Source organism: Equus przewalskii, chromosome 30 (assembly GCF_037783145.1).
Source record: "Equus przewalskii isolate Varuska chromosome 30, EquPr2, whole genome shotgun sequence".
NCBI lineage: Eukaryota > Metazoa > Chordata > Mammalia > Perissodactyla > Equidae > Equus > Equus przewalskii.
This window is the reverse complement of record NC_091860.1, coordinates 18,455,663-18,477,516: the sequence shown is the minus strand read 5'-3', so window position 1 is coordinate 18,477,516 and position 21,854 is coordinate 18,455,663. Positions and strand designations below refer to the sequence as shown.

General features: G+C 39.1%; 1 protein-coding gene across 1 annotated transcript in view; it reads right to left on the bottom strand.

Moving 5' to 3' along the window:
* The window catches only part of ITGA8 (integrin subunit alpha 8), a 165,374-nt gene that overhangs the window by 59,066 nt on the left and 84,454 nt on the right, over window positions 1-21,854 (bottom strand). Inside the window, exons 14-19 of the mRNA XM_070601080.1 lie at window positions 11,772-11,817; window positions 9,292-9,399; window positions 4,628-4,683; window positions 4,036-4,190; window positions 1,976-2,113; window positions 1,434-1,501 (exon numbers count right to left, since the gene is read on the bottom strand). Of these exons, the coding sequence (XP_070457181.1) occupies window positions 1,434-1,501; window positions 1,976-2,113; window positions 4,036-4,190; window positions 4,628-4,683; window positions 9,292-9,399; window positions 11,772-11,817 (571 nt within the window). The remainder of the gene's footprint in view (window positions 1-1,433; window positions 1,502-1,975; window positions 2,114-4,035; window positions 4,191-4,627; window positions 4,684-9,291; window positions 9,400-11,771; window positions 11,818-21,854) is intronic.

Sequence of the window (21,854 nt, the reverse complement as noted above, 5' to 3'; positions counted from 1 at the left end):
AAAGCATCCAGTAGGGTGCCGGGAGATGTTAACAACCAGCTCTCCAAAAAAAAAGGAACGATTCGTAGTACTTGCTGATTCCAGTGGTGTAAATCCTCCCACTACAATCAATTTCAAGCTACCAATATACTTAATAATCTGTCAGCAAAAACTTCAGAACCATTGGCTCACAGGCCAGAATGAGGCAGCTCCAGCATACCACTGAAAACATCCAATAGGAAGATGAGGAGTGGGAAGAAAGGGAGAGAGATGGTTTAGAAACCAAGCGGGGGAGACGTGTAAGGCAAAGTGGACACTCACAGGGAAGAAACAGGCAGATACAAGATCTCAAAGAGCCGATTGCGGATTTTGAGGTATTTTGAGGAAATTTATTCCACTCTAAACTTCAAATTCAACCAACATTTGGAAATGCCTATTCCACTTTTGACCTCTAATCAAAGCTATTGCTTTCGACATTGGCTAAATTGTGAAGCCTGGAAAAAGTTCCCTTGAGAGGTTATCAAGAAGATTCCAAACACTGGCAGTGAGATAGTTCCCGGGGGTTGGGAGTGGAAGAGCACAAACCAGCTTTTTCCACCATAGGATGTTTTACATCTTAGCCCCATTTCTTTCCGTAACATAATGCAATTACTGGTGCTGGACCAGTGACTCTACATTACTGCAACTGGGAAGCTCTCTGATTCTTATTTGATTTTGTGACACCTTCTGCCTTACTCCATAGAGTGCCACTGAAATTTTTTTTCAGTAAATTAGAATTGATTTTGTGTGTGTGTGTGTGTGTGAAGAAGACTGGCCCTGAGCTAACATCTGTTGCCAATCTTCCTCTTTTTACTTGAGGAAGATTGTCACTGAGCTAACATTGGCATCAGTCTTCCTCTATTTTATGTGGGATGCCATCACAGCGTGACTTGACGAGCGGTGCTAGATTCGCACCAGGGATCTGAACCTGTGAAGCCTGGGTGACCAAAGGGAAGTGTGTGAACTCAACCACTACGCCACCAGACCAGCCCCAAATCAGAACTGATTTTGTTTTGACAATTTTAAAGATGGCTTTGAGTCATGGGGTGCTGCAAAGACCAGCTCAGCGAAGGTGAAGTGGAACCAGACTGTCCGAATCCTTTGCTCACACCACTGAGTCAAGTAAATACAACCCGAACCACCCCATAGATGAGTTTACTTTGAACACAAACACTTTTTTTCCACCTTTGCTGAAAGATGAAATGGCCCAGGCAAAATCTTAGGGCGTGTCACTTGACACCAGTGACAAAGAACTGACCCAAACCACAAGCTAACCCAAGTATCGCCAAGCTCAAGAATTTCACGCAGCATATTTTTCTGTAATAGTTGGAAGTGTATCCTTTCTCCAGAGAAGCTTGAAACAAACACCTGTATTCCATTAGATAAAACGTACAAGTTTATTTATTTAAACTTACGGTCTAGCTGACAGCTTCAGGTCAGGAATGCACATGTTGTCTTCTCCACAGTCCACCAGGATGTGAGCCTGTGTTGTGCAAACACGTATCAGGAATAATCTTGGAAAACCTGAAGCACATTCTTTTATTGAAAATTCTGAACGATTCCACAAAGTAAACCAAAGCTTTCCTTTCACTCTACATGATTCTACTCAGCTAGCAACCCCATGTTAGGTAGTGACCTCCCAGGATAGGCTAGTTTACGTAATAGCCCAATTCTAATTCATTCTGAAATGTCTGTAAGGAATGCTACACTGGCAATGTTTTGAGGATTACAGGCTTCATTGCTTCCATCACAGGCACATTTTGAACAAATTAAATCTTGGTTGCACAAGGGGAGGGGTTTTGGAAAACACAACAACGCAGTGTTTCAGGAAACATGTTAGGAAAATCTCCCAAATGTTAAAAGGATAACAAAAGGAGCTGGATTTCATCTGCAGGTCACAGGAGCAATGCCCAGGGCCTGACCGAGAACATACCATCCAAGACTGTCAAGAACCAACCTGTTCCGTGACGACATTTTCCCTGTAGTGGTCCAATATTGGTTTCACCTCCAGGCCATCTTTAAAGGTAGAGTCATCCAAACTGTAATTCAAACTAATGTTGATTGGAGATAATTTGTCTCGGAATTCAGTTTCATCCTAGGGAAAACAATCACAAACTCAAGAAAGGCTCCCTCCGTTCAACAGCTGCAAGATGGTGGTCTGTGAAAGGCAGGCCGCATTTGATTTCAGTCCCTGAGAGTGAGTGATGAAGCAGTTATCACCTCCGCAGGCTGAGGCTCATGCTGATGGATGTGGTGTATGGTAGCCAGCTTAATTAACATATGTTCGGAGATGAAATCACTTCGAGCGGTGGTGGCTTCGTTGAAACATGTGCTTCTGGAGGTAATCTTTAGGTTCTCCTAATCTTCAGCAACTCACACAGATTGGCCAAATAGCAGACGTAAAAAATTTTACTTACATATGCAATAAATGTCATTCAAAGTTTCATGAATTGGGATTTTTATTTTCATGAGGTTGGCAGAATTTATGAGTTCTCTTGGGCTCACAGGAAGAACACATCTTGGTTCTCCCTTTTTTTTTTTTTAAAGGTAGATTAGCCTTGAGCTAACTGCCACCAATTTTCCTCTTTTTGCTGAGGAAGGCTGGCCCTGAGCTAACATCCGTGCCCATCTTCCTCCACTTTATATGTGGGACGCCTACCACAGTATGGCTTGCCAAGCGGTGCCATGTCCGCACCGGGGATCCGAACCAGCCAACCCCAGGCCACCGAAGCAGAAGGTGTGCACTTAACTGCTGTGCCACCGGGCCAGCCCACACATCTTGGTTCTCTTCTCTTATCACCTCTTTTAATTTTTTTATTTTACTGAGGCCACACTACTTCATAACGCTGTGTACATTTCAGGGGAATATCATTATATTTCAGCTTCTGTCTAGACTGTACCGTGTTCATTACCAAAAGCCTAGCTTCCATTTGTCAGTCACCATACATATGTGCCCCTTTACACTTTCACCCTGCTCCATCGCCTTCCTCTCTGGTAAACACCAGTCTGTCCTCTGCATCTATGTGTTTGTTTGTTTGTTTATCTTTCACATATGTGTGAAATCATACAGTACTGGTCTTTCTCTGTCTGACTTATTTTGCTTAGCATCATACTGTCAAGGTCTATCCATGTTGTCACAAATGGGATGATTGCATATTTTTCATGGCTGAGTAATATTCCATGGTACATCCCTTTTGCCCTCACTTGCAGGAACTCCAAAATACCTTCAGCATATTTGAAGTTCTCTCAGAAAAAGAAACAGATTTTCCCCAGGGGTGAAGGGGGAGCATCAGCAGCAAGCTTTGAGCACAAAAGAACATCTTGGACCATGTAGTGGACATGCTACCCTTCAGTTGTGTATCAGTCGTGGTTACAGACGCAAAGGTCACGAGCCCAGCACTTCCTTCTAGAGCGTGTTTCTGGACTTTGCCTTCATCCGGTTTCTCCTCACTAAGTCTCTTCAATGAGGAGATGCAATGAGAATGCGTGTTAACCTCACAACTGCTGAGAAGGCAGAATAGTTGTGCTATAAATATTTTGGCTTTCTTATTTCATGGTAGATTTTGGAGTTATGGTAAAAAGGCATTGCTTTAAAAATATAATTAGGAATTACTTTTAATAAAGGCTTTGAGTGCCTAAATGCTTTCTTGACTTGGCTCTAAAATGCATTGATAAAATCTGGCCAAACCTACTCATGAAGAATAAAAATTCAAATAAATTGTTTAACTTTTATGTTTTTTTTGGGGGGGGCAGCAGTTAGAAATGAAAACCACCTGAGTTAGTGCTATTATCAAGATTGTGTGCGAAACAAAAAGAATCCTCAGGAATTAACAGCAATACATCATTAGGGTAGCTGAAGTAAGGCTCCAGAGGGGAGTATGCAGCCTTAAGCTTTCCTCCTATAAGATGAAAATAGATGTGGATCCATTTGGATGACTATGACGGTTAAATGGAGTAAAAGGGTTGGAATTTGGAATTGATTGTTAGAGGCCAGAAGGGTGATTCTGGAACACTTACTCGAAGGTAGACAACAAAATCCCGGCATTGGAAGGAGTTCTGCCGCTTTATCACGAGAGGGAAGACGAGATGTGGCTGATGATTAGCAAGGAAGAGCGTGCGTTTAACGGCTCCTTTTTGTTTCAGGGAATCTAATTGCACCTCAACAGTCAGGCCTAAAGGACAAAAACCAAGTAAATACGATCAGGAAAGCAAAGGCATTCAGTGAATGCAGTGCTTTATCAGAGACACAAATTCCTATTTCAACTTGCTTATTCAGAAAACATTTTTTTAACAGTTGAGATCAAAAACAATAGACGAGCTGAAAAAAATTTTACAAAATATTCCCCAAGTGAAAAAAGCTGTTCTGTAATGGTTTTACACAAATCATCATTTCTTCCCATAATTGTGTCTATTTTTACAGATACTATTAATACCAATTATTCAAGTAATATTTATGTAGACATTTCTATATATACGACAGAATCTTGGTACTAATAAGGGGCTCTTTAAAAGTTTTATAAATGGGGCAGAGAAATTTCTGTGCAGAGAAATGCTTACTGCTAACTTTTCTTAGTCCATTATAGGAGTGTAAAAATGCAAACACGCTCACCTATTGTGTTTGAAATGCTCTGGCCTGCCGCAGATGCACATACTCTTAAAGAAAAGCTATGGAAAATAATAGTCAATAATATATTGGTTAATAAAGTTTTGAATCTAAGTAGAAATCTTTTACTTCACCTCAGATAAAATGAATACATCATTTTCCCTCTACACTTCTCTTATTACACACACACACAACTAACTCAAGAAATTTACATATATAGGTTTATTTATATATATTTATCAAAAATATATTTACTTATCTCTCTCTCTCTCTCTCTCCAGTTGGCCACAACACTAATGCAGTTAAGACAGGTGACATTATTAAATAGCAAATATTACTAGAGGTCAACTCATTTAATCAGTGGACTAACTAATCAATTACTTGCTGTCTTGATTCAATAAATACGTATGAATATTTTCCATCTGCCAGGGAGTGAAGAAATAGGCAGGACAGCAGGAGAACAGCTAGTGATACAGCCTAGAGATCAGCAAGAACGTGACCCCACTTGAGGAACCTGAAGAAATTCGCTGTGGTCGGTGCATTGGAGGAAGATGGGGACGAGAGAGGGGGCGAGGCTGGCTGATAGATGGGTAGTGAATAGGGCTTTGAAAGTCATGTTAAAGAATTCGGATTTAATCCAAAGAGGCATGGAGCACAAGAGTATGATTAACCCGAAACCCCACTCTGCTTGGAAGGAGATGGGAACTCAGGGGTAACTTGGTGGGGGTGGGGTACAATTTGAGGCAGAAACACTAGAAGAGAGAAGGGAGAGAGAATATAAGGAGCTCAGAGTGGCTGTCTCAGGCCAGGTAGGCAGAGTGATATGGCGTATAAGACAATAAAAAGAGGGCAGATGTGCACGAGAGACACTATAGTTTTGCTCTGAACATGCCCCAGACTCATCAAGGGAGATGTGATGTCTGCCATGGCTGTCCGACCATCTACACTCGAGCCCGTTCTGTGCCCGTGGAGGGAATGAGAAATGGCCAGTTGTCTCTGCCTGACTTGTCTGAATGTGCTCACCTCCCTCCTGAAAAATGTCAAACCCCAACAGCCAGCATTAGAAATGCGGCTTTTTCACATTTCTATGAAAGTAAAAATATAAGAAAATACTTACGTATGATTTAATGACACTCTGAACATTTTTACTATAAAATACTATAGCATGATTTGAATATTTCTGCAGAATTCAAAAGAGTAAGTAATCCCTAATCATGCTTTAATTATGCGTCAGCTTCCTGTGTCAAGCATCAGGAAAATGTGTCACATCTGGGATTCATCCACCTACCGTGACCTCAGTCAATGTCTCCCTTCAGGATAAATAATTTGCCACATGCCATTAAGCCAAAAGTTTCCTGATATGTCTCTGCTATTGCAAGTGTTTGTACCACCTCCCCAGAGAGATCACAAATTCCAGCCCACTTCTACTTCAACCAGAATTATTCAAGAGAGACGAATAGTTAATCACATCTTTCAATTTTGTAGCAGTCTCGTCTTCAAACTTGGAATTTTTTTCTGTGTCCAACCTTTTTGGACGTACTTGGTCATGCGTTAAAATTATAGACAAAGGTCATTAGCTTTTATAAGATAAATTCCTACTGGTAATGAAATTATCAACATATGTAAATTAAAATAATTTCAGATATGGTATTTTGCTTAACATACTTTAAAAGAAATAAAAATTTTGAAAAAGAAATAAATTGAAGCCGTGAATGAGAACATTATTTCCTCTTTGTGAGAAGGCATTTGATTGAAAAATGACATTATCGGCTAAAGGGTTACTCTTGATTTATGAATTATATGTCAGTGTTATTCTGTTTTTCTTTCTCAGTTTCCCCTTTCTGTTATCACTAACTGGATAACTTTATGTTTTTCATACAAGTTCAATATAACCGCTACGACTTACTGAATTGTTGATAAGAGCACGCCAGCCTAAACCTGCCAGTTTATAGATGTCTTTAGCAGGAAAGAATTGCCAAATTACACCTTTCCAGGTGCCTTGTTCTGATCTAAAAAGAAGACCTAGAAATTTTATAGTAGTGGACTGAGATATTCATTTTGAATTTAGAAGAACATATAACATAACGTAATGTAAACATACACACACACGCATATGCATCATGTGTTTTATATATCAGAGAATTCGTTCACTTACAGGTCTACGCCTAATTATGAAGTCCACTTGAGTTATCAGGGAAAGCTGTGAACTATTACTAAATTAGAATGAAAATTTCAAACTAGAGTTTATGGTTGTCATCAATATGAATACGTCTGAGTGGAACAAACAAACATTAAACCAACCCAGATCCCTCCTCACATAAATTCTAAATGAAATTGTCTGTGGTGCTTCTGCTATGTCAGAAAGCAGGACCATACACTGCAAATTCTCTAACGCGAGTCCCGCCCCAATGCAAGAATGCTGGATCAATGATTCTGTGATGCGACGGTGCTCATAGCCAGGCATGACAGAGAAAGAATGAGATAAATGTGAAACAGGATTTAAAGGCACCAAGCAACTCATTTCTCAATCGAACCAATTCAATTCTATTTCAATGACAGCAAACACCAGATTTTACCTAAAGTTAGGCATATCTGAAAAGTTTTTTTTCAGATTTGAAAAGTGGATAGTTACGGACTTCTACAATTATAAAATGAAAATTTTTAACTGAATAGTTCTTTTCTAATTACTCAATAAAAATTATATTAACATTTACTGGGCTGGCTTTATATTTCTTTTCCTAATTTAGAAATGCCAGTAGCAGATAATTTATAAAACTGCACAGTTATTTGAAAGATACAGAAATTCACACCAGTGGAAGTGAAGAACTATTTCCTAGAGTCTACTTAATAGTTTTCAGATGTACAATACAAGGCTATATCAAACACAGACAAAAATTACCGTGAGAAGATCAACAATTGCCTTTCAATCATTTTGGAAAAGCTAAGCTAAATTCGGAGAATAAATTTAAAAAGTATCAGAGAAACATATTCTATATTGAGCCAGCTGTCAACTTACCATCTTCTAATAGTCTGAGCCGCCCATTCAAAATTTTTGCATGTAAAAATGAAACATCTTTCAGAAAATGTATGCAATAGAATTAAATAAATAATTGTGAAGACATATACATGTGCCCATATAACGAATTGCATTTTATCTTAATAATATGATTTAATGCAACAAGAAAAAGGTTCATGAAAAGAAAGACATTTTCTTGTAAAAAATAACATTCTTTCCATAAAACCAGGTCTCATAATCTGTTAAAAACACTTAAATTTTGGGGCCGGCCTGGTAGCACAGTGGTTAAGTGTGCACGTTCTGCTTTGGCTGCCCAGGGTTCGCCGGTTTGGATCCCGGGTGTGGACACGACATTGCTTGGCAAAGCCATGCTGTGGTAGGCATCCCACGTATAAAGTAGAGGAAGATGGGCATGGATGTTAGCTCAGGGCCAGTCTTCCTCAGTAAAAAGAGGAGGATTGGCAGTAGTTAGCTCAGGGCCAATCTTCCTCAAAAAAAAAAAAAAAAAAAAGCTGGTTAAGGAGAGGACAGCTCTTGAAGAGGGAGCTCCCAGTAAAGAATGTTTTTCAAAGAATTTTCCAGGGTCCTCCTCACCCCCCACCCTCTACCCTCAAAGGCTTTGACTCTGGTATGAACTCCTGTCAAAAGGCCGTCAACAACACACTGAAAATGGCTGGAAATAACTTCTTTGGGTGAGGACTGGTTTGTTCTGCATTCTGACATTCTCAGGAAGCGAACATACTGTCCGAGTTAGACCACGTCTTCTGGAAAATGAGGGCAAATCTCAAACACTCCAAGTAATTGTTTACTTTTCAGAGGACATCCCCCACTGCATTACCCAATATGACAGACTTCTGACCCTTGAGGACCCACATATTGAGAAGTAAAGTGGCAACTTCCTGAGCTGTGTTACAATCAAGTTCTAATTCATCGTCCCTTTGGACGAAGGGCGAGATTCGGAAGGCATGCTTTCAGCAGCTGTCTAAGTCATGTTCTCCTACGGCCCGGGCAAAGGAACCATAATTCTACGCCATTCCTGATGATGAGATCATGGCCACAAAACTACAGTTTAGGACACAAAAATTTCTATCTTTATAATGTCTACCTTCTGCCTAATTGTACACACTAAGTTAGAAAACTGACATCTGTTTTCAACACAGGAAACCGAGTCATTTAATACAAGCTTGACTATTGAAAAAGAAGGACAATATATGCCCCAAAGTGGTATCCATCAGCATATGCAAATGCAAAAGTCAAGGTATTTTATTACATCTTCAGTTTGATTAATGTTTATTTTAGCATGTCAAGAATCTAAAAGAGATCTCCAAGACTTATTTCATTGGGAATTTTCCCAAATGTTCTTTATGCTTCTTATCTCACCTGGAGCCTACAGATTGCAGAAGTAGCCTTCATGTGATAAGTTGACAGCAAAAGATTGGCATCAAGTCGTAGATACTTTCCTTTTTTTTGAAAGACTAACTCCTTGCTACTCAAATTTGGTGCACAGACCTGCAGCATCAGTATCCTCTTGGAGCTTTTTTCTAAAAATGCAGAGTCTCAGGGCCCACCCCAGACTTACAGACCCAGCATTTTCACAAGATCCCCAGGTGGTCTGAATCCACATCAGAGTTTGGGAAGCACCAGACGAACTCACCAGGCCACAGATGTCGTAGCCTCTGGAATCTGGCAAGTTTTATTTTCAAGGTTGATAATCATCGGGTGCAGCAGAAGCTGGGCATCCACAGTCACAACTGGTCTTGCTCTGCAGGGAGAAAACACGGGGTTTTAATGAGCCCCATGAGCAACAGGCAGAAGCCCGCTCCACTTCTAGACGCCACTGCCAACATTCCCAGCCTTTGTGCCAAGAATGTTCCTTACCGCGTGAACAGGTGGGCACCAGACTCAACCAATTCCCTCAAGACACATCTGGCAGCTCATGAGTACAAATAAAGGATGCTGTGGGCCCGTCAAGCAAAGCCACCTTCACAAACCTGTGTTGTCGACGGAGTGGGCTCATGGTAATTTGGCGACATTGCTGGGAGATGCTGCTCTGGGATCCACTAGTATATCTACATTTGTATTTGAGGAAATACATCATCGTACAGTCACTTGTGTCTGTAAGTACTTTAGTTTTGCGAATTTTCTCACCTTATTGGCTGATGATCTTTTATTTTGATTGATACTTTTCTAGCCAAGCTTTGCAGAGTTAGCTAAATACGTGAGGGTAGGTTGACAGAATCATCTATACTTTGCACAGAGAGTGGTTCTCAACCTTAACTGCACAATAAAGACACCTAGGGAGCTTTAAGACAGGTACTACGCCAAGGTCCTGCCACAGATGGATTGAATCATGGGCTCTGTGGGTGAGGGCCAGGCACTGGAATGTTCACCAACCCCACCAGGTGATCCGAATGTGCAGCCAAGTTTGAGGAAAGGGACTAATGTGGCCTAAACTCAATTCCAACCACCCAGGTGAGGATAACCGGACCAGAAAGTAAGTCGCAGGGAAAGGGAGCAGGGCAATTTTTAAAGCTGGGTTTCCAGCTATGACAGCTGGGAGCCAAGTCTCCAGATGCCACAGGCTATGATGCTGCGTGGTACAAGTTTTTCTCTGACAGGAGGGAGGCTGTGCCCTGGGACAGCATGTTGTTTAGGGCACTACTTGAAACAATTTCATGATGACCACAATGGGGCCCACTGGGAATTTCTCTAAACTCTATTATGCCAGTTATCTGTACTCCGTTGCCTAATTTTGTTTTCAAGATTGTGTTAGCTCCAGTCCTTGGCAAAGCAAACCAGAAGACGAGATTAGCCATGCAAGAAAGTTATTAGGGCAAACACCTCTGAACGAAAAAGAGAGGGAGGGAAGAGCCAGTTGGCAGACTGTGTTGCAGGTGTGATCCCTCCCATGAAGGAGTGAGGGAAGGAAAGAGGACTGAGAAGGAAGCTCCAGCCAGGGCACTGGGGAGTCCTTGAGCCAATTAAAGGAACTCCAGGTCTCATGGAAATGGCCCTTTATATGTAACCCTGTTGTGTCCAGGTATTGGCTGGGAGCAGCTCAAGGAAAACATGGCCTTGGGGCCAACGTGGTGGTGGGTTCAGAGTGTAGCAGCTGGACTGTGAGTCAGTTTCACTCCATCATCTCTCAATGGTGCATCTTCATGGCCACCACAAACACAGCCCCATCCTTCAGATGCTTTGACAGTTTCAATCATCTGATTCTCTATAACCTGGAGAGTGGCTGGTACAAAACAGTGTGGTTTATATGCCTCTGAGTATGTCTTAGGACTGATGAAGAAGAAAATGTTACCTCTTTGAGGAAATCTAACTTTAGAATCTCTCTGGGAGGTAAGCTAGATCTCTGCCTTTTGTTTTGATATCCTGACCTAGTGTCTTGCATTCCTATAAAACTTTTTGTACGAAGAAAGAAGAATCTAAAATTTTTTAGCATCAACGGTCTACCAGTTACTTGCTGTTCAGTGTACTTTACATACAAATTCTCACTTAATCCTTTAAAAAATAACCTTATAAAGTAAGTATTATTATCCTCATTTTACAGATGAAAAATCTGAGGCTCAGAAATTTATAGGAACTTGCCCAAGATTACAAATTACTGAGTGTGTGGAATGGCCAGGTTCTTGAATCCAGACCCGTCACCTTTGAACTGCGGTTCAACACTTGCTTTGGGAGGTTACCCATTCCTGGCATGTTCCATTCTCTGACTTAGTGTCCACGCTTGATTATAGAGGCCAGGGAAGTAGTAACATTCTCCTACCCCACACCCCTTCTCCATAAGCACATTTTAATGCATTTCCAAAGCAAGGAGATGAATTCAAATATAGTAACATCTAAAAAGTGCATAATTTTATAAGTTTTGCCAAGATTCATATCTTATTTAACATTATGTTAATAGGGGCTGGAAGTTTGGTCATGAGGTATGAGAATAAAAAGACGGAGGGATGATAGAAAGAAAAAAACTTGAGAGCAAAAATTCCTCCAAACTTTAAAAGGAGTATCTAAATGTTCCCCAAAATAAATAGCTAGGATACACTCTTTAAGGCAGAACTAACAATAGCAAAAAGGAAAAGCATTTGAAACAATTAGAAGAACATTTGCATACCACCAACCACATACCTGTAAACAGCTACTTTTCCTGTTCCGAACGCACCCACAATTAAATCTAAAAAAGACAAAAACGCAAAACACATGCACGATTTTATAGAAACAATCTAAGCTCATAATCATAAATAGCACAGAGAGCAACCTGAAATGCCGATTGCAGGGTGAGTCACAAAAACAAGAATAGCAAATCGCACCTTTCTTAAGACATTTTGGAAAGATATTGGAACTTCACTATACTAACTCAAGATGGCACATAAATCAATAGATCTCAAACCTTCTGAACGAAGGAAGGCCAGCTTTCTAGAAATGTGTAAGAAACTCATCATAACACCATTTCTCCTATCCTCCAGACTCAAGGCAAACATCTTATAGGAAGCAAAATGGAAAGAGCATGCGCTTAGTGCCTACTGTGTACCAGGCTCCTGGCACGTACTGTTTTATTATTTCTCTACCAGCAACAACCCTATGAGGCAAAGTGGGACATTTTGACTGTCATTTGGGATACAACTATTTGCTGTTTACAAATAGCCTTGATGGTGAGTATACTTTTGGCAAAGTGATCAGTAGTATGTGAAATAACTGACATATCATTATAATGATCTTCAATACAACAACAATGATAATAATAAATAGCACATATTGAATACTTACTCTAGGCCAGGAATTCTTCTAAGTGATTAACCTTAATTGATTCTTAACAGGAATTTAGGAAGTCTCTACTAGTAGCACAATTTCGCAGAGGAGTAAATTGAGGCATGAAGATGCTAACCTATAAATTCACTAAAGTTCATACAACTAGGAGGAGGTGAAGCTGGGTTACAGCAGTCCTGGGCAGTAGAGCAATCTTAGACTTTTTGAGGAGTAATACTCACAGTGATCTCAGTGATTAGCTACTTTATAGGTAAAACTCTGTTTTCCTTATTCTAATGGATAATGGTTATTCTTGGTGGATGCAATCAAACAAAAATAAAAATGACAATGGCTAAATCTGTAGAGTAAAATTTAGATGTAGATGTGAGTAAACTGAACTTGGTAGAAATAATGGCCACAGAAGAAAACTTACAACAGTTGAAACTATAATGGGTTAATTCCAGTAGAATGGAAGTGAAAATGAAAAAATAAAAGCGGGGGAACTGATTTGGCCACGCCATATGGAAAACCGATCAAGGAATTTAAGGTATCATGGAGTTCGCACAGGAAAATGATTTTTAGCCACAGTCCCTTGGCACTCACCTTTCCCATCCATAGGAACAGTGTCAGACCGTAAGAAGCTATGATCCTCCTTGGAGGGCCAGAAGTGACCTGGGCATAGCCCTCAGCCAATGATGGATGATGGATGGGAACAGATGATGGATGGGAATGGATGATAACTAGGCATGATAGCCAGCACAGCTTCCTTACCCCTCAAGTAGGATAACTGAGGCATGTTCTTCCCTGACTCCCAGATTTCCCCAGCTATAGTTACTCATAGTGTCAACCTGTTGGACAATCATCTTTTATTGCATCCTTCCTTTGCATGTCTCTCTTGCCTACTCCCTTAGCAACGTTTCTTTGGACCACTTCTCAAGTAAATTTCTTCTTTTCTAATCCTTGTCTTAACGTCTGCCCTGGAAGAACCCAACCTAAGACACAATAATTCTTGTTAAAAATGTTTGTTTTAAAAAAAAATGGACTAAAAAATCTTCAGGCTTAAAAACCACAGTCAAAACGTCTCCTGCTTTATTGATACAGAATCAGATTCAGATAATATGCTCAGAATTGGGCTCCAAAGCTCCACACTTAAAAAGATGTCTATGCTAATGTTTAAATAAGTCAAATGAAGGTCATCTAAGGAGCGCTGTGTTTGTGAGATTAAAGAACACACTAAGAAAAGGGCTACAATTTGCCCAACTATGGCTCATGAAATAAAATAGTTATTTCCAAGGGTTTCAGTCTTTGAAGCCAGAAGCCAAAGTTTCTAAGTCTACCAACTTTAAAAATTCTATCAGAATTTCAACTCTTTCAACAATTTTCATATTTATTTTTTCTGTCACATTCATCTCTTCCAGCATACAGTGCACTTTTTCTAGGGCAGAGGAAAAAGAGTTAGTGATGCGAAGACCCATGAACTCTGTTCTTCCTGTGTAACCACGAGCTCCAATATTTAGACAAGTGTAGCTCAGGTGGCCCTCGGCCTGATCCACATCTGTTAACATGACTCCAGACAGGAGAGTTCTGTTATGAAAACTGATGCAAGAGAAATATGTGCTTTGTTTTGGGCTCCAAATAAGGTGAAATGTTTACATACCAAGATTAGACATTTTATAGATAACTGATGAATTTTCATAATTGACTTTCTGGAAGCGGCAAAGAAAATAGGACTGTAAGCCCTTCGAGGGCAGGAATCTTTCTTCAGGTTTGTGTATCACAAATACTTCATGGAATGGTATGGGTTGGAATAAAGGAAGAAAAAAATAATCTTTTCATCCAGAGTGCCAGATACAGGTCAGGGACTTTATAAATGCCTGTGAAACAGGAGGATGAGTAATAACAAGGAAATGCACTAGAGATGAGAAAGAGAACGAAATGAGACAATTATTAAGACAGGCTAATGCAAACTACAGTTAAATTTTGCTGGAGTTTTGCACATGCACTTGTAAAGTGTTGAGAGAGAAACACACACACACAGACTCCAGATTCTAGAAAATTCTAGAAAGTAATATAGAGGCTGCATCATGACTAGATTGTCATTATAGACGAGAAATTGAGACACATCCTCCAGATGGTCATAAGCAAGAGGGCTTTTCCTTTAGGAACTCTAACTCCTGCGCCTTAGGGTGGGAATTTTCCTACTCTGGAAAAATAAAATAACTGGCACAATAGGCCACAATTTTCTTCATGAGAATGTGGCCACAGTTATTCAGAGGCCAAGAAAACAGTTATCTACCACCAAAGTATGTTTGTCTTTTGAGACACCACCTTGGTATTGTGCCTGCTGGAAAAAGTTAGAAGCATTTATGCTCGGGACCTTAAAATTATCAGATTTCTCTAGGGGAGGAGAATTCATCTACTGATTTGTGTTTCTAGTCAACTTGTCCTTCCAAAATATGTGATTTGCTTTGATAAATACTATGCGGTTTCCAGATATACATGGAAATGTTATATATTATAATGACACATATCTGTAATGACACATACTTGTACATACGTGTGTCTGTACACATATACATATATAGCCACATAGTTTTAAAAAGTCTTGCATAATTACATCATGCTTAGGAATTTAAATGATAATCAGAAGACAAAGAAATTTTGGTGTTGATATTTGGATTCATAACTACAAACTTTCTCCCTCATTTTGAGACATCTTATATCATTATGCAATGTTTACTTTCCTTTCTTATAGAAACTTCTTAAAGGGAGATTCTGAGACAAAAAAATGAAAAACTTTGCCTTTCTTTGTACAAAGACATCTAGCCATTTTTTTTTTCCTTGGAGAAATAACTGGCGACTAAAATTGGTTCTTTCCCCTTAATCAAAAACTGTTTTCAAAATGCTGGGGTCCTTTATCACCTCCCATTGCCTGAGAAACAGAGTTTATTTTCCTTTTGGCCTTTGATGGCACAACTGAGTACTTTTAAGGATTCAAAAAGGGGCATTAGCATGAAGGCAGGATCAGTTGGCAAGAAAAAATAACCTTAAAAATGTGAGGTCATAGGAGATGTCTTACACCTCCGTTTTGTATTTGATTTCTCCCAAATTGTTATTTTTGAATGGGGATGAAGCAAAGAGCCAAGCTTTTGGAGGGGTACTTGGACTACAGAGTCTGATTTCATTAAGCTATGAAGGAAATTTTAGAGTTGGAAGAAGTTCTGTGTGAAAACATCAGCTTTGTTTTGAGCGTGGATTTGAAGCTTGGGCTTAGGCGGGCAGAGAGGAAAGAGAGAGAGTGGACACTTCCTAGGAGAAGGGGCTGCAGACAGAAAGGGAAGATGACAAGAAGAGCGGTGACAGTATTAGATTAAACAGTCACCCAGAGTCGTTTCATGGGGGAAGTCTCCACGGCCACCTAGGTGTCCACATTTCATAAGCTGTGAGCCGCCTTATCTGCTACCTTCTTACTTCTCACTTCTGACTCTCATCTTCTTGAGCAACATACTAACGCTGAAGTCTCTTGCTGAAAATGCCATCAGACACTTTCTTTTTCATTTTGGAATTACAAAACATTTACTATTTTAGAATAATTCCGGACAATGAGCATTGCCATAAAGAACTTCCAAATAAATGAGAAACATGGAAACGTCAAACTAAGAGTTGTATGAAAAGATTACGATTACTCAAAAGGGAAGGGCTCCGTAAACATGACCCCCAAAAGGTAGAAATCACAAAGGAACTTTGGAATGTACACTTCTTTTGCAAAATATTGGAGCGAAGTCAAAAGAAAAGTGAAAGAAACAGAGGACGATGTTTTATCATTTATATGCCAGATTAAATGTGAACATTTTCCAGTACTTACAACGTCTCGCACCTAGTACAGAACGAATGTTTATTATTATTAAACCTAATTCATAACAAACCTACAAATTAATAATAAAACTATCAACATTCTAATAAAAAGGTTATGAACAGGCAATTCACATACAAATAAATAGCTACGACCAATAAATACATGAAAAGATGCTCACCCTCATTAGTCTTCAAAGAAATACAAGTGAAAGGAACAATGAGATATCATTCTTGACCTTTCAAATTCGAAAAGATGAAAAGTTTAGCACTAGGCAATTTGGGTAGAGCGCAGGGGACCAGGAACTCATATGCTCTGTTTGAGGGGATATAAATTGGCACAGTTTTCTTGGGAGTTTCTTGAGGGAATATAAATTGGCGCAATTTTCTCTCACCCAGCATTTACATTTCTAGGAATTTATCCTGTGGATAAATTGGACAATGGTGCAAAGTATGGAACAAAAGGTAATTTTCTAAATAGTTTAAATGTACTAATTCCTTTGTTACAACAATCCCATGAGGTAGAAACTTTAATTATCCCCATTTGAAAATGAGGAAAATGAGGCACAGAGAAGCTAAATACAGTAAGTGGCAAGGTCAAGTTTAAAACCCAGAATGTCTAGCTGTCACCTATTTTTACCACAGTGCCTCCCAGGAGCATAGCTACAGGCTATTTTTTCTCTTTTCAAAATTTTGAAAAATTAAGGGATATTTTACATACAGTAAATTTCATCCTTTTCAGTATCCTGTTCTAAGAGCTTTGATAAATGTATCTGGTCGTACAACAACCACTACAATCAATATATAGAACAGTTCCACCATCCCAAAATGTCCCCATGCCACTTTGTAAACAAGCCTGTCCCCACCCTTAGGCCCCTGCATCTACTAGTCTGTTTCCAGAACGTCACATAAATGGAGGCATACCGTGGGTAGCTTTTTGGATCTGGCTTCTTTCACTCAGCTTACTGCACTTGAGATTCATCCATGATGCTGTGTGTGTCAGCAGCTCACCCTTTTTATTGCTGAGTAGTATTCCACAGTGTGAATGGCTCATGGTTTGCTTATCCATCTGCTTGAGTTGTTTCTGGTTTTTGGAAAGTCGCTATAAACATTCGTGTACAGATTTTTGTGTCCCTACAGGCCGATTTTGATCTGTAAATTGTCTCTCGTTGAATCTCTCTAACATCTTTGAAGCCCTCTTTTAAATGCAATGTTTTATTTCATGTGGAAAATTACTGAATGGAGGGGAGAAATTCAGGAATTCTAAATTGCAGTTCATTATGTTGAGGTATTTTCCTTCTATACCCATTTTATTTAGAGTTTTTATCATAAATGGATGCTGTATCTTGTCAAATGCTTTCTCTGCGTCTATTGAGATGATCATGTGATTTTTATTCTTCATTTTGTTAATGTGGTGTATCACATTGATTGATTTGCGGATGTTGAACCATCCCTGCATCCCCGGAATGAAACCCACTTGATCATGATGTATGATCTTTTTAATGTATTGTTGTATTCGATTTGCTAGTATTTTGTTGAAGATTTTTGCATCAATGTTCATCAGTGATATTGGCCTGTAATTTTCTTCTTTTGTGTTGTCCTTGTCTGGTTTTGTTATGAGGACAATGTTTGCTTCATAGAAGGAGTTAGGAAGCCTCCCCTCCTCTTCAATTTTTTGGAAGAGTTTGAGAAGGATAGGTACTAAGTCTTCTTTGAATGTTTGGTAGAATTCACCAGGGAAGCCATCTGGTCCTGGACTTTTATTTTTTGGGAGGTTTTTAACGGCTGTTTTGATCTCCTTACTGGTGATCGGTCTATTCAAATTTTCTACATCTTCTTGGTCCAGTTTTGGAAGGTTGTATGTTTCTAAGAATTTATCCATTTCTTCTAGATTATCCAATTTGTTGGCCTATAGCTTTTCACAGTATTCTCTTATTATCTTTTGTATTTCTGAGGTGTCCATTGTAATCTCTCCTCTTTCATTTCTGATTTTATTTATTTGAGACTTCTTTCTTTTTTTCTTGGTGAGTCTAGCTAAGGGTTTGTCAATTTTGTTTATCTTTTCTTTTTTTTCTTTTTATTTATTTTTTTATTGAGTTATTGATAGGTTACAATCTTGTGAAATTTCAGTTGTACATTAATGTTTGTCAGTCATGTTGTAGGTGCACCACTTCACCCTTTGTGCCCACCCCCCACCCCACCTTTCCCCTGGTAGCCACTAAACTGTTCTTAGTCCATAATTTTAAATTCCTTATGTGAGTGGAGTCATACACAGATTATCCTTCTCTCGCTGGCTTATTTCACTTAACATAATTCTCTCAAGGTCCATCCATGTTATTGCAAATGGAATGATTTTGTTCTGTTTTGCAGCTGAGTAGTATTCCATTGTATATATGTACCACATCTTCTTTATCCATTCGTCTGTTGCTGGACACTTAGGTTGCTTCCACGTCTTGGCTATTGTAAACAGTGCTGCAATAAACACTGGGGTGCACAGGACTTTTGGGATTGCTGACTTCAGGCTCTTTGGATAAATACCCAGTAGTGGGATGGCTGGATCATATGGTAGTTCTATTTTTAGTTTTTTGAGGAATCTCCATACTGTTTTCCATAGTGGCTGCACCAGTTTGCATTCCCACCAGCAGTGTATGAGGGTTCCTTTTTCTCCTCAACCTCTCCAACATTTGTTGCTATTAGTTTTAGATATTTTTGTCATTCTAACTGGTGTAAGGTGATATCTTAGTGTAGTTTTGATTTGCATTTCCCTGATGATCAGCGATGATGAGCATCTTTTCATGTGCCTATTGGCCATCAGTATATCTTCTTTGGAGAAATGTCTGTTCATGTCTCCAGCCCATTTTTTGATTGGGTTGTTTGATGTTTTGTGGTTGAGTTGTGAGAGTTCTTTATATATTATGGATATTAAGCCTTTGTCAGATATATGACTTGCAAATATTTTTTCCCAGTTAGTGGGATGTTTTTTTGTTTCAATCCTGTTTTCATTTGCCTTGAAGAAGCTCTTTAATCTGATGAAGTCCCATTTGTTTATTCTTTCTATTGTTTCCCTTCTTTGAGAAGGCATGGTGTCCAAAAAGATCCTTTTAATACTGATGTCAAAGAGTGTACTGCCTACGTTTTCTTCCAGAAGCCTTATGGTTTCAGGTCTCACCTTTAGGTCTTTGATCCATTTTGAGTTTATTTTGGTGAATGGTGAAAAAGAATGGTCAATTTTCATTCTTTTACATGTGGCTTTCCAGTTTTCCCAGCACCATTTGTTGAAAAGACTTTCTTTTCTCCATTGTATGCCCTCAGCTCCTTTGTCAAAGATAAGCTGTCGATAGATGTGTGGTTTTATTTCTGGGCTTTCAATTCTGTTCCATTGATCTGTGCACCTGTTTTTGTACCAGTACCATGCTGTTTTGATTACTGTAGCTTTGTAGTATGTTTTGAAGTCAGGGATTGTGATGCCTCCCGTTTTGTTCTTTTTTCTCAGGATTGCTTTAGCAATTCGGGGTCTTTTGTTGCCCCATATGAATTTTAGGATTCTTTGTTCTAATTCTGTAAAGAATGTCATGGGGATTCTGATTGGGATGGCGTTGAATCTGTAGATTGCTTTAGGTAGAACGGACATTTTAACTATGTTTATTCTTCCAATCCATGTACATGGAATGTCTTTCCATCTCCTTATGTCGTCATCCAATTCTCTCAGAAAGGCCTTGTAATTTTCATTATCTAGGTCCTTCACTTCCTTAGTTAAATTTACCCCAAGGTATTTTATTCTTTTTGTTGCGATTGTGAATGGTATTGTATTCTTGAGTTCTTTTTCTGTTGGTTCATTACTGGAGTATAGAAATGCTACTGATTTATGCAAATTGATTTTATACCCTGCAACTTTGCTGTAGTTGTTGATTACTTCTAACAGTTTTCCAATGGATTCTTTGGGGTTTTCTATATATAAGATCATGTCATCTGCAAACAGCGAGAGTTTCACTTCTTCCCTCCCTATTTGGATTCCTTTTATTCCTTTTTCTTGCCTGATTGCTCTGGCCAGGACCTCCAGTACTATGTTAAATAAGAGTGGTGATAGAGGGCATCCTTGTCTCGTTCCTGTTTTCAGGGGGATGGCGTTCAGTTTTTGCCCATTGAGTATGATGTTGGCTATGGGTTTGTCGTATATGGCCTTTATTATGTTGAGGTAGTTTCCTTCTATGCCCATTTTGTTCAGAGTTTTTATCATAAATGGCTGTTGGATCTTGTCAAATGCCTTCTCTGCATCTATTGAGATGATCATGTGGTTTTTATTCCTCAGTTTGACGTGGTGTATCACTTTGATTGATTTGTGGATGTTGAACCATCCCTGTGTCCCTGGTATGAATCCCACCTGATCCTGATGTATGATTCTTTGATGAATTGCTGAATTCTGGTTGCCAAAATTTTGTTTAGAATTTTTGCATCTATGTTCATCAGTGATATTGGTCTGTAGTTCTCTTTTTTCGTGGTGTCCTTGTCAGGTTTTGGTGTCAGCGTGATGTTGGCCTCATAGAATGTGTTAGGAAGTGTTCCATCTTCCCTAATTTTTTGGAATAGCTCGAAAAGGATAGGTATTAAATCCTCTCTGAAAGTTTGGTAGAATTCCTCAGGAAAGCCATCTGGTCCTGGGATTTTATTCTTTGGGATGTTTTTGATTGCTGTTTCAATCTCTTTCCTTGTGACTGGTCTGTTCAAATTGTCTGCCTCTTCTTGAGTGAGCTTTGGGACATTGTAGGAGTCCAAGAATTTATCCATTTCCTCTAGGTTATCCATTCTGTTGGCATATAGTTTTTTGTAGTATTCTCTTATAATCTGTTGTATTTCTGCAGAGTCTGTTGTTATTTCTCCTCGCTCATTTCTGATTTTGTTTATTTGAGCTTTCTCCCTTTTTTTCTTTGTAAGTCTGGCTAGTGGTTTGTCAATTTTGTTTATCTTCTCAAAAAACCAGCTTGTTGTCTCATTGATCCTTTCTACTGCCTTTTTCGTTTCAATGGTATTTATTTCTGCTCTGATTTTTATTATTTCTCTCCTTCTGCTGACTTTGGGCTTCATTTGTTCTTTTTTCTCTAGTTCAGTTAGGTGTGCTTTAAGGTTGCTTATTTGGGGTTTTTCTTGTTTGTTAAGATGTGCCTGTATTGCGATGAATTTTCCTCTTAATACAGCTTTTACATATGAGTTGATATGGCATGCTATCATTTTCATTTGTTTCCAAGTATTTTTTTATTTCTTCTTTAATTTCTTCAATGATCTATTGCTTGTTTAGGAGTGTGTTGCTTAGTCTCCACATCTTTGTGCACTTCTCAGCTTTTTTCTTGTAATTAATTTCTAGCCTTATAGCACTATGATCTGAGAAGATGCTTGTTATTATTTCAATTTTTTTAAATTTGTAGAGGCTTGCCTTGTTTCCCAACATATGGTCTATCCTAGAGAATGTTCCATGTGCACTTGAGAAGAATGTGTATTCAGCTCTTTCAGGGTGGAGTGATCTATATATGTCTATTAAGTCCAATTGTTTTAGATTTTCATTTAGCTCCACTATTTCCCTGTTGATTTTCTGTCTGGATGATCTGTCCATTGATGTGA